Source organism: Leptodactylus fuscus, chromosome 1, assembly GCF_031893055.1.
Source record: "Leptodactylus fuscus isolate aLepFus1 chromosome 1, aLepFus1.hap2, whole genome shotgun sequence".
NCBI classification, from domain to species: domain Eukaryota; kingdom Metazoa; phylum Chordata; class Amphibia; order Anura; family Leptodactylidae; genus Leptodactylus; species Leptodactylus fuscus.
Genome location: NC_134265.1, coordinates 142,032,367 through 142,046,332, shown reverse-complemented (window position 1 = coordinate 142,046,332; position 13,966 = coordinate 142,032,367). Strand labels below are relative to the sequence as shown.

Below are 13,966 nucleotides of genomic sequence, written 5' to 3'. Positions count from 1 at the left end.
CATTCTATGGTAATAAAGCCTTTAAACCCTTCCATCTTCTCCAAAAAAGGAAGGAGTGGCTGTCCTACAGTTCTAGAGGAAGGATCGTGGACCCACCACGCAATTTTTGCCTGGTTTTAACACAGGGAAGTGCATATCCTCCTTCTTCTGCTTACAACAGTCAAAATTGCTCAAACAACACGTCCACTCTTTTCTTTTCTTTTTGGTAGAGTTGGAAGGGACCTCAAGGGCCATCGGGTCCAACCCCCTGCGAGTGCAGGTTTTCCTAAATCATCCCAACTATATGTTTATCCAGATTCCGCTTGAAGATTTCCATTGATGGAGCGCCCACCACCTCCCGTGGCAGCCTATTCCACTCTCTCACTACCCTCACTGTCAGAAAGTTTTTCCTAATGTCTAATCTGTATCTCTTTCCCTTTAGTTTCATCCCATTGCTTCTTGTACTTCCTTGTGCTAATGAGAATAGGGTAGATCCCTCTGCACTGTGACTACCTTTCAGATATTTGTAGACTGCTATTAAATCTCCCCTCAGCCTTCTCTTCTGCAAACTAAACAATCCCAGTTCTTTTAGCCGCTCCTCATAGGACATGGTTTGCAGACCTTCCACCATTTTGGTTGCTCTTCTCTGGACTTGCTCCAATATATCGATGTCTTTCTTGAATTGAGGCGCCCAGAACTGTACACAGTATTCCAGGTGTGGTCTGACCAGGGAAGAGTACAGCGGAATAATGACCTCTCTTGATCTAGATTCAATGCTTGTCTTAATACATCCCAGAATTTTATTAGCCTTTTTTGCAGCAGCACCGCACTGTTGGCTCATGTTGAATTTTTTTTTTTTTTTTTTTTTTTTAAATATAGATTGTGAGCCCCACATAGAGCTCACAATGTACATTTTTCCCTATCAGTATGTCTTTTTGGAATATGGGATGGAAATCCATGCAAACACGGGGAGAACATACAAACTCCTTGCAGATGGTTTTACGCCCTTGGCAGGATTTGAACACCAGGACTCCAGCGCTGCAAGGCTGCAGTGCTAACCACTGAGCCACCGTGTGGCCCCGTTGAATTTGTGATCTACTATTATGCCCAAGTCCTTTTCCCCTATGCTATCACTTAGTTCTAATTGCTGAAGTATCCTCCTATTTCTTGTCCAACATAGTCTTTGACAGATTACAGTCAGGCTTCAGATCCCAGCAGTAGACAGAAACTGCACTAACTAAAGTCATGAATGACCTCCTAACTGCCAAAGCCATGCGTCACTACTCTGTTCTCCTCCTTGACCTCTCCTCCGTCTTTGACACAGTCGACCATTGCCTCTTGTTACAAAACTCTCTCATCCCTTGGTCCTCTCCTGGATCTCCTCATAATTAACCAAGGTAATAAAATACCACTCTGCTATTCTTTTATACCAAGTTAAATTCTGGTGGCTGAGATCAGCAAACAAACAATGGTTACAAACTGAGGAACAGGTGAATAACGGATCACCTTTATCAGCACATAATATATTGCTAAACCAAAAAAACACAACCCAGCAAAAAGCCCTCTGCATTATGACAACACAAAAAAATAGTTTGATCTAATCTCCTACTCTGCATTGATAAAGGGCCAAAACCTCAAAACGGCTGTCTGTGGACAAGAACCTCTTTCTTTTGGAGGAGTTTTTCTAGCTTGGCTCTTATTCCCAGATCATGCCCTAAGGTTTCCTTGAACCATGAATTAATCAAAAGGGAGCTGCCATCTTCCAATAGTTGGCCCTAGGAGTAAATACTTCTTTTCCAACAATTAGGTCTTATTTGCATATTCCTTACCCAGAATTCTTAGAAAGGCAATCACTATCCAATCAGTAGGACCACATATAAACCTCATAGGATGGATTAATAAAGGTATGAAAACCACAAGTGATCTAATGGATAATCATCAGATGCTCACATTCCTACAACTGTCTTCGAAATTTCACCAGTCAGACTTCTTCACATATACACACATTTGGTATTCACTTAACTACCTCTCTCCCAATACCCATACAATCCATAAAACTGCCTTTTTATTTTATCCCTCAGAAAACCTTCAAAAAAAGGCATTTCAACCTTTTATAATGGCTTAACCAGATCACTGGAACACAACAAGTAGAAGTATATACTGAAAATGGAAAGCTGACGTTGGAATAGTATATGACATAAAGGACTGGTCAAAAGCCTTCAATTGTCCAGAACAAAATCTCAGAAGGAGTTCATCGTTTCAAGCTTCTATGGAAATTGGCTGTTAAGATGAGATCTAACCCAACAAAGGTTGCAGTGAGCGGAGGCAAACACGGCACAGAAGGATCTTCTGACTGGAAGATTGTCACATCACATCCAAAGCCTATGGTGTCAAACAATGACAACACAAGACACCATAAGGCATTTGTCCAACATTGGGATATGTTACAGATGTCCAGCTGTTGGTTTTCTATTGTCCTCACGTTACTGCTCTCAAGGGCTATCATGTAATACAGGAAGACAGCCACAGATGCTGGAATGGAGGTCTATTTTTTCAGCAATGAGCCACAATTTGGTCTCGGATGCCGTGATAGTCAGAGATTGGTCTGGAGACTACTTGGGCAATGCCATGAAGAGGCCTTCACAAGGGAATGTCACACCAGTCCTACTCCACAGATTATCATGTGGGGTGACATAATGTACAGTTGCATGACTTCAATATTCTTCATTTCAGGTACACTAACAACTTGATGTGACATTGTTGCTTCAGTAGTAGGGTCATTTCTCCAAAGTGTCCCAGTACCTTTTATCAACAGGACAATGCCGGGCCGCATGTTGCTTGTGTTGCTGTGGACAGCCTGCATGATGTACATATGCTACCATGGCCTTCCGTGTCTCCAGACTTGTCTCTCATCGAGCACATCTACAATATTATTGATCAGCAATTGCAAAGGGAGCTTCTAGAAGCCAATCTTGATGATTTAAGTGCTCAAATGCATTCCACTTGGCATAACATTCCTCAAAAAACCATAAATAGCCTTACCGATAGCATGCCAATGGCTGTAAGCAAATGGATTTCTGTGCTTGTCCGTTATGCTCAATACTGAATAAAGCGTTTCCATTTTTTTATAATTTGCATATTAAAGGGTGCTTCAGTTTCCATCAAACGTTAAAACGCTGGCCATTTTGATCTATTGCAGTATAAGCCTTCATACATTATGCCTCATTAGTTTTTCTGTATTCTGCATTTCTCTGAGGCGGGGGACAGGTGAAATACAGAGCAGTCTCTCCCCTATCTCTCATCACTATTACTGTTTTCTTTAAATGTGTTTCTGACAAAAGGAACTGTAAAACAGCAAACACATAGGTGAGAAATGCCCAAGTGACCATACTATAGGAAATCCATTGAAACTGAGCTGCAAATCTAGGTTCTAATATAGCTAAAAAAAAATATCCCTGATATAGAAATATGATCTCAATAAGGAAATGAGCTTGCTGTCTACAACTAACATGCTGTCAGCAATAACACAAGCAGCTACATAGAAGTAGATGGAAGTAAATAGACTCTTCTTACACTCAGTGTAAGCTGTGAGAAGCTGCAGACTCATCCGTGTGCAGTGCACAGACAGGGAACGTTGTGTGTTGATATGCAGAGGCTTTGACCAGAGACCTGCGCCTCCGCCTTCACTCACTGTGTGCCCGTCTTGAGTAGGCTAGTTTCTAAAGATGGAACTTCCCTAGTAACAGGGAGTGAATAACAAATTAGCAAGAATGGAGACACCTAGAGGCAGTAAGTCATTGAGATTTTTTTTTCCAATGACTTTTCATTGTTTTTTGTTGTCTTCTGTGATATCACTTATCAGAAGTTTAACCAATTGCAGAAGTAGTTGTTAACTCTGCTACATCCGTATAGATATGTCAATATATGTATTTAAACATATGTACATATACACACTGAAACCTCCTTTAAAAGACCTCCTTTTAGTCAGACTAGATTTCCTATGAAAGATTTACTATGGTTAGATCTATTATGCCTACTGTTCATATTCTTTGAGAAGACCATCACCTCTAGAAGACAACATTTCTATACAATTTTGACTGGTTGTCTCATATAGGTTTCACTATAATATGAAGAGTCAGACGGAAGAACGATCAAGGTCCTAAAATTTGTCAAACTGTGATGATGGTGCCCTGTAGTGTATGGCGCTTGAACCTATAAGCTGCCAGTTCAAAGTTGGAAAAGCAATCAAAGTCCATGTTTATATTAGGCTTGCAAATATAGCGTAAGATGGAAAAGCGATCAGAGTCCTGTGACACAGAACGAAGGACTAATGAAGTACCGCACTTCCTACAATGGTCCTTGGACAACAAGTCCTGTTCTGGCAAAAAAAAAAGAGCAGGAGAGCCTTAAGAAAACTACAAGAGGAAAAAAGTCAGCTGCATGCACAGGCACAAGCTTGGGGCGAAATACAATTCCTTTTTGCCCATTAGCAAAGCCAAATATACTGATTTGCAAGATTTGAAGAAATTCTGTGGTCAGGCTGCGCAGGACTTCTTCAGCAAACTTCCCTCTGGTGACAAGGTTAAGAACAGCAGTTTTGAGGATGAAGCCTAGAAACTTTAAAAACATCATTTTTGTATGTTTTGTGACAATATATAAAAGTTTCAACAATAAATTTTGATAAGAAGTAGAGTTATAAGTTTCCAAGTATTAAAACTGACTTTACTTAAAATTTATGTTTTTGAACCTTGACTGTTCTTCCATCTGACTCTTCATATTGTGAGAGAGTGAAGGGTGTGGTCTGGGAAGACAGATATATCCCAGCCAGGCACCTAAAGGGTGTATGGTAAAGACCCACACCAGGGAGGTCAGCTGGGTAATCAAGGCCTGATAATAGTCTGTGTGTGAGGACTAGAAGTGTGGCACCACACTGACAGAGCTGACCTGTCCAGAACGGACCTCCAAAGCAGGTACTGTGCCATCCGTTGTTATTGCCAAGGTGGGAGACTGGTAGCCAGTCTCCTGTATAGTCATGGAAAAGTTTCCTTACTTTTAAGTTAGTTTCTCAGCCGAGAAGGGTTTTTGTTTTGTTTATTCTGTGCCTTTGCAAAGGCAGTGTATGTGTTACATGTGAATAAAGCCTGAACTTGTGTGCAATCCAGTGTCCCTGTTTCCTACAAGCATCTACCTGAGCGATTCCCCACAATATATATATAGTGTATGTATATATATTATACATACAGTATATATATGTATATATATCTGTGCATACACACACACATACACAATCTTTTTCCTCCCCTGGACAAAATTAATACAGCACCGTCTGGAATCCTATCCTCATACTATATAGCAGGCCAGCTTATGTCAAAGGAAACAAAAAAGGCACAGTGTCTGCTCAAAAATGTTATAACTTCCCAGAGATTCTAGAATTTCTATAGCTAATTTTGTTACATTCTCAGGGGACAGGAAACAAAATTAACAGAACACCATATAAAATAGGAGTTACCAGACCATCACACTTTAATTACTCTCACAAACCAAAAATAATGCAGCGACTGATCAGGTTTCCTCTCCAAGAAAGAACAGGGTCACCATGATAGTTCTTTTACACTCTGTGCAGAGATATGGCTTCTGATAAATGACACACTTGTGATAAATGACACACTATTGTATTGTTGTTCTAAGCATAATCAGGGTCCATTCATTTTGCCATAGCACCACAATGCTTTATAATTTAATCAGAAAAGCATGACTCATGTTCCCACATAGTAATACTAATCACCTAACACCATATGGTTCATGTACAGGCCATTAATACAACACACTACTTTCTTGTTCACATTGGATCGCTGCAAGAACAAAGGAGTTGAAATATGGGTTATGTTTTACAAACACAGCTGCAATAGGGAATTCCAGGGAGAGCATGGTGACTGCCTTACTACCACATAATGTATATTGTGTAAGGTCTGCCTTCTGAAACTGTATCAAACAGTAATGAAGTGCTAATGCCGCTCTGTAATGTAGATTTCTGGAGCTAGTAGTGCAACAGGAAAAAGTGGGATTAACTCTTTTATCAAACATTTACCTAAAAGAATAAAGGTATGAAAACACATCGCTAGACATACATTCATTATCCCTGCATATTAATCATATTCATGTAAATAGACTTTCAGGTCAATAGGAAAATATTCTCAATGACGTGTTTTGAGATTGGAGCACTTACCAAGTATGAATCTTTTATAATCTGTTCCATTTCTCTGAATGATTTGCTTTGGAGAGCAATTAATCTTTGTAATACATCCAACACTGCTTTTTCAAGGCTCGGCAAATGACGAAGCCACAGGCTAAGTACTGCTGATTCACTTAGCGCAATCTTCTTCCTTCATTTGTAAGGAAAGTACAAACCAATTTAGGAGTAATCTTTTCTTATGAGAAACAGCGCCACAAATGGAGTAAGACATTACCAGCTTCTTACTGTTATACACTCTGTGACATCAGAACACATCTCTTGGGATAAGGAATATTACTTTTTCTTGAAAAGATGTAGTTACTGGAACTCAAATATAATGTTTCTTCTTACAGTAAACGGTGATAAAAACCTTACAGTCAGTGGAATACCCATACATAGAACACACATTAACTCTCCTTTATAGAAAAATGACATTTGTTTTGTAGAAATCAACTGTAATATATGAACAGCTATTGCATCGCTTGTTATCTAAAAGAATGAATCTTATAAAGCACCCCATACTATTCCCGACCACCACCACCTTTCTACATAGATGGTTCAGCGGGTGGCTGTGAGGGTTAAACTTACATTATGCCTTATCCAGGAGATATAGTGTCTGGTGCTTTCCGAAACAACCTTCGTCTGAGTTTCCGCAAACTATTTACACATTTCCCATCACATCTTGTTTTTAAAAGGGATTGTCCAAGACTCCATGTGCATTGGATACCTATGATGTATCCACAAGAGCAGAGCTGCAGTTAAATGACACCCCCACTATGCTCCATACACTGTAGGGGTGGTGGGTAACTACATTTCTGCTTCCATTCCCACTTGAATAGTAGCATAGCTACTTCTGTCCGTACACCCTGTATACAGTTTTTCAGCAGCCAGAATAGCTGATTAGTGCAGGGTTCGGGTGTTGGACCCCTATGAACCAGATAGTAACGGCCAATCCTGTCAGGACTTGAATAACCCCTTGAGAGAGGTTTTCAGGGACTTTGAATTTGACAACCTATCTTTGAAATAGGTCATCAATTAAAGATCTGTGGGTTACAACACCGGAGACCCTGTGGATCAGCTAGTTGAAGTGGCAGCATGCTTCCTGACCACCACTTCTGCTTAATGGGTCATATTACATCACATTCCTCATTCACATGGCATGGAATGAGTTCGGGAGAGCTACAGTACCAAGCACAGTCGCTGCATAAACGTATGGCGCTGTGCTTGGTAAGTAGGGAACTACTGCACTACAGCCTCTTCCAACTGCTGATCAATCAGGGGCTCTGGTCTTGGACCCCTGCCTGGAAAACGCCTTTAAAGGGGCTCTATCAGCAAAATCATGCTGATAAAGCCCCACATATGCATGAATATGTGGTGCACGATGCGTAAGTAGATAACATTCTTTTTTAGGGTATTATTTTAAAACTGGGGGATAGTTTAATATAACATTTACGGTGCCTGAATAGCCTTTAAGGTTTTACTTCATCTTTTCCTTCAGATTTTATTACTCTATTGACAATTTTTAATAACTAACTTCTATTAATTGTAAGTGCCATAAAGCAAACACAGTCTTCTGTGCTGTTTATACATTATGCACCTCTAATATAGCATCCCCTAGGAAAGTATATAAACATAGAAACCATATAGCCAAATTTTCAAAAAATTGTGTATTTGTTCTACATATCCACGTCACATTCTATAAGTCCTGAGAACAGGATACTTCATGCAAACTGAGGTAATGGCCTAGACACAAGAGTTGCACACACACACACAACCACTTGCTCTAGTAGTAGTATTACAAAGTTTTTACACCATTCTAAGGGCCAGGTCAAAAGACAACTCCAATCGTGGGCATATCTCCTGAATGGGTCATCAATGTTAGATCAGTGGGGTCTGACAGCCTAAGCAGGTGCTATACAGAGAAAGGAGTCACAGTTTCTATTCACTAGTACAGTATCTGAGCTGCAGTATCTCAGCACAGCCACTGCACAGATGACAGAACTATCTACTTCCAGTTCTGCTCTCCATACAGCAGCTGCTGAGTAAAGCTAATGGGTGGGAGTCTTGGGTGTCCTAAAGATAGCAAAAAGTCTCTAATATGTATCCAGCTCACCCCTTATTCCAGTCTTTGCCATGAGGAAGGAACGATTTCAGTTCCGAAACACGTAGCTTGAACCTACAACGCTTTGTCATCTGCTATGACCCTCGGGTTGCTATGGAATGATTTTTTAACGAGAAAATAAAAGTTACATGTTATACCGCCTAGTTGACGCTGGATTCCTTTTCCTATACGCTTGCATGTCCTAGGTCATCAATATCATTTGCTTGGGAAACATTGTATTTAACCCCCTCACAATAACTTATATTTGTATAACTTACACTAGTTTTATGATGTGAATTATAGTGAATTATAGTAAATTTATCAGGAAGCGGTGTTCTGGCCCAGCTTAGTCTCCTCACAAATCTCCATCCACTCTCATATAAAGTAGAGAGAGCGTTGTAGAACCAACAATATGGAACATCTCTGGGGCCAAAATGGGCTGAGTGCCACAAAGATGCCAAAAAAACTGGTATAAATTGGATAGTAAATACCTCCCATTATGTATATGTTTGCTGCCGTGATGAACAGTGAAGTAAAAGAGAAAATTCTCTGCAACATTTTGATATTCACTGCTCCCTTAGAAACTAACTAACTATATATATGTATACAGTGTTGGCCAAAAGTATTGGCACCCCTGCAATACTGTCAAATAATACTCATTTTCTTCCAGAAAATGATTGCAAGCACAAACTCTTTGGTATTAATATCTTCATTTATTTTGTCTTCAGTGGAAAAAAGGGGGTGGACAAAAGTATTGGCACTGTTTGAAAAATCATGTGATGCTTCTCTCATTTGTTTAATTAACAGCACCTGTTACTTACCTGAGGCACCTAATAGGTGGTGGCAATAACTAAATCACACTTGCAGCCAGTTGAAATGGATTAAAGTTGACTCAACCTCTGTCCTGTGTCCTTGTGTGTACCACATTGAGCATGGAGAAAAGAAAGAAGACCAAAGAACTGTCTGAGGACTTGAGAAGCAAAATTGTGAGGAAGCATGAGCAATCTCAAGGCTACAAGTCCATCTCCAAAGACCTGAATGTTCCTGTGTCTACCGTGCGCAGTGTCATCAAGAAGTTTAAAGCCCATGGCACTGTGGCTAACCTCCCTAGATGTGGACGGAAAAGAAAAATTGACGAGAGATTTCAACGCAAGATTGTGCGGATGGTGGATAAAGAACCTCGACTAACATCCAAACAAGTTCAAGCTGCCCTGCAGTCCGAGGGTACAACAGTGTCAACCCGTACTATCTGTCAGCGTCTGAATGAAAAGGGACTGTATGGTAGGATACCCAGGAAGACCCCACTTCTTACCCAGAGACATAAAAAAAGCCAGGCTGGAGTTTGCCAAAACTTACCTGAGAAAGCCAAAAACATTTTAGAAGAATGTTCTCTGGTCAGATGAGACAAAAGTAGAGCTTTTTGGGAAAAGGCATCAACATAGATTTTACAGGAAAAAAAAAGAGGCCTTCAAAGAAAAGAACACGGTCCCTACAGTCAAACATGGCGGAGGTTCCCTGATGTTTTGGGGTTGCTTTGCTGCCTCTGGCATTGGGCTGCTTGACCGTGTGCATGGCATTATGAAGTCTGAAGACTACCAACAAATTTTGCAGCATAATGTAGGGCCCAGTGTGAGAAAGCTGGGTCTCCCTCAGAGGTCATGGGTCTTCCAGCAGGACAATGACCCAAAACACACTTCAAAAAGCACTAGAAAATGGTTTGAGAGAAAGCACTGGAGACTTCTAAAGTGGCCAGCAATGAGTCCAGACCTGAATCCCATAGAACACCTGTGGAGAGATCTCAAAATGGCAGTTTGGAGAAGGCCCCCTTCACATCTCAGGGACCTGGAGCAGTTTGCCAAAGAAGAATGGTCTAAAATTCCAGCAAAGCATTGTAAGAAACTCATTGATGGTTACCGGAAGCGGTTGTTCGCAGTTATTTTGTCTAAAGGTTGTGCTACCAAGTATTAGGCTGAGGGTGCCAATACTTTTGTCCAGCCCATTTTTTGAGTTTTGTGTAAAATGATCAATGATTTAAATTTTTTTTTCATTCTCTTTTGTGTTTTTTCATTGCAAGCAAAATAAATGAAGATATTAATACCAAAGAGTTTGTGCTTGCAATCATTTTCTGGAAGAAAATGAGTATTATCTGACAGAATTGCAGGGGTGCCAATACTTTTGGACAACACTGTATATATATATATATATATATATATATATGTCAGTAACAATTGAGTGCGATATGAACAGCTTTTTAATGTTATTTTAAATCAGAAAGTCATTTTAAATGTAGACGTTTTAACTAGTAGCTCCTACCTTGACCACTAGATGGCAATAAAGTCAGACCTAAAGTGATACAGCTCATGAATGTTTATGGAGCATTTTTAAATAAATGAATCAAACTTTCCCTCCAATATCCCCAGCTAATATAGCTAAAACATACACAGAATACAATTTTAGTTGTTCTTTTGATTCTTTGTAACTCAAACTACATTTTGCAGCTTCATATAGACAAAAATGCATAAACATAAAGTACATGTATAATGGGTAGGTGATAAAAACAAGAAAAAAAAATATAGCACAAAAACCTGCAAGACAAAGAAAGGACTCTTGATCAGGGAGGATTGGTGAGAATTACTGTTGCTTTTGGTTGGTCCCTCTGCCTTTGTTACAGCAGGAGGAACATTGAAGTTTATGGGGCAGCAGTGAAGTACCAAAACCCACCGCTATAAAATGTACAAGTGAGCTGCACAGCTTCTGGCATAAAAACAGAACCAAGAGCTGCACTGTCCCCAAACAGCAAACAGAGATTCTGCAGAGGTCTCATTTGTCGGGCCCTCGAAGATCTAAAACTGATGGCCTATCCCAAGAACAGGCTATCAATATTAATAAGTGAATAATCCATTTTAAGTGTAACTACACTTTACAACAACATTAGATTTTTTGGACAGCATTTCTACTTCACTAGGCATAAAGGTGTGTATGGAGAGGGCTCAGGAGCTGAGCCCTGTCCGTGCACGGTGGATGCCAGCTGCATAACACAGCTGTGATAGATACCGACACCAATCGTAGGTGTTAACCAGGGGTGAACCTACCCCTTTCGCCGCCCGAGGCGAACTACAGAAAGCGCACCCCCCCCCCTGAGGAGGGGGCGGAGCGAAGGGGGTGGCGGAGCGAAGGGGGCGGGGCTTAGCGCCGTTCGCAGGCATAGAGCAGGCACGGAGAAGACCTGCTCTCTGCATGAGGGGAGGCTGCTGGAGCAGCGCTAATCCAGTGGCCTCCCCAAACCACCACTTGGTGCTAAGCCAGTCCAGGACAGCTTGTCCTGACATAGCGCCGCCTGAAGCGCTCGCTTCAGGTCGCCTCATGGGAGGTGTGGCGCTGGTGTTAACACTATAGATGCTGCGGTTATATGTGTCCGCAGCATGTAAAGTGCGCAGGCGCCACCTCTTTAACTAATCGCCACCCTCGGGATCATCATCGGAGGGTGGTGATTGGTTGCCATGCCAGCTGGGAGCCTATTGAAGGCTCCCAGGCTTGTCATTACATTAGTTCTATTCTAATAGAAGTCAATATATTTCACCATACACTCCAGTACATTAGCATTGCAGTGTATAGCGTGAGTGATCAGACCCCCTAGGGTTCAAAGGACCCAAGGGGATCTGAAAATAAAAGTAAAACAAAAAAAGTTTTTTTTAATCTTATACAAAAAAACAAAAAAGTTTAGAAAACATTATAAAAATGACATGATAAAAATAAATAAACAAACAATTTAGGGATCCCTGACCTCAAACTATTAAAATATAAAAATATTTATCAGTGAACGGCGTAGTGGGGAAAAAAATTCAAGATGACCAAATAGCTTTTTTCATCCCAACACTTTGCTTCCTATAAAAAATGGAATAAAAAGTGAACAAACCATCAGACCTGCCCCAAAATGATATAAGTAAAAACGCCATGTTGTCCCGCATAAAAAATGCCTTAACCAGCTTAACACACATAAACATAAAAAAGGTTACAGCTCTCACAATATGGCGACACAATTTTTTTTCTATTTTGTTAACTTTTTATGTTTTGAAAAGCTATCAAAACATTACAAATATTATATAATTTTACTATCGCCATGATTGTACTGACCCACAGAATACAGGTAACATGTAATTTTTACCCCATAGTGAATGCTATAAGAATTAAACCCATAAAAAATTGGCACAAATGCGTTCTGAATTTTTTCCACTTTCCCAGTACATTGCACTGGATATTGATTGGTTCCATTACAAAATATAATTTGTTTTGCAAACAATACGCCATGATGTGACTCAGTCAACTGAAAAATGAAAAAATTATGGCAAATATATGCATATAACAGCTTCAATACAGGCTACTTACTTTTGAATAGCATCATTTACGGCATATAAGAAATGGCTGTCAAGAACTTCATATGGCTCAGACCCATGGTAAAGTAGTAATGCTTCTAGTAATGGGACTACGTCAGTCATGGTAAGGATAGGAATACATGCCATGCTTAATGAGCGGACTTGATCAGCCGGTAGTCTGTTGAAAAATGCATAAGACATGTATAACAGGGAATTGGACAGTCCAAACATCATGTCTAATCATCTAAAATGAATAACCAATGGATACATGCCAGAATATGATATTAGACAAGATCAGACTTCTGTCAAGGCAACCAACTAACATTTCTGCTGCAATACATTTAAGCAGCAAAGTTTATGGTTCTGGTTTTATGGTCACTGAAGACTAGAGTGCATTAAACAACATGTAGATAATGTCAGTATCGGCTGCATTATGCTCTGCTCACATCTGCGTTGCATGGCTCTTTCACAAGTTGTGTTATTTTTGACTGGTAGAATAGCAATGCAATGGCTTTAGTTGTCCTACCTGGAATATTACATACAGTATTCCAGTGGAGCCCAAAGAACAACACTGTGTCATACTCAGGATTGGCAGGAGTGAAGAGTCTTATGACTGAATTATCTGCATTATGAACGAATATGTTTTTTATGAAACGTTTGATGCAAAATCGATTAAAGTGAGTACATACAGTATATACTGTACCAACAGGCCATAACGTTAACACCACTTGCCTCATATTGTTTACGTCACCCTTGTGTTGCCAAAATAGCTGTGACTTGTTAAGGCATGTTAGACTTGTTAGGGTTCTAAAGCTGAAAGGTGGAACTCCATGGATTGGATTTATTTTTCCTCTACTGTACATCCCACAGATGTTTGATCGAATTGAGATGTGGGTAATTTAAAGGCCAAGTCAACACTTGACTACTATGTCAGGTTCCTCAAACCAGAGTGGCAGAGTGTATTAGGGTATGTTCACACAGCTGTATTTGCAGCAGATCTGGGCATAATCAGCAAAGTTTTCACACAGTACTATGTTTTTCAACTAAGCAGCACATTTTTACTATGCCAGCAAACCAGAGGTTTTCAATATAATGGGAATTAGCTTACAGGTGAAATGAAAAGTAACACATGTATTACTCATTACTGCAATTTCACAAATTCACCATGTGAACTAATGTTATAGTTTTGGGGGCTTCCATGTTTCTTTCTTTTTTTTAAAAAAAAAAAAACCTGTGGATTTGGCCATTAATTCATAGGAAGGGCCCATGCACATGACCGAG

The 13,966-nt window shown here is 40.1% G+C and overlaps 1 protein-coding gene across 2 annotated transcripts in view; it reads right to left on the bottom strand.

Moving 5' to 3' along the window:
* FANCC (FA complementation group C) overlaps positions 1-13,966 on the bottom strand; it is a 113,472-nt gene that overhangs the window by 45,544 nt on the left and 53,962 nt on the right. For both annotated transcript variants that reach the window (XM_075277732.1, XM_075277741.1), the window contains exons 7-8: positions 12,699-12,863; positions 6,206-6,362 (exon numbers count right to left, since the gene is read on the bottom strand). In XM_075277732.1, the coding sequence (XP_075133833.1) occupies positions 6,206-6,362; positions 12,699-12,863 (322 nt within the window). The remainder of the gene's footprint in view (positions 1-6,205; positions 6,363-12,698; positions 12,864-13,966) is intronic.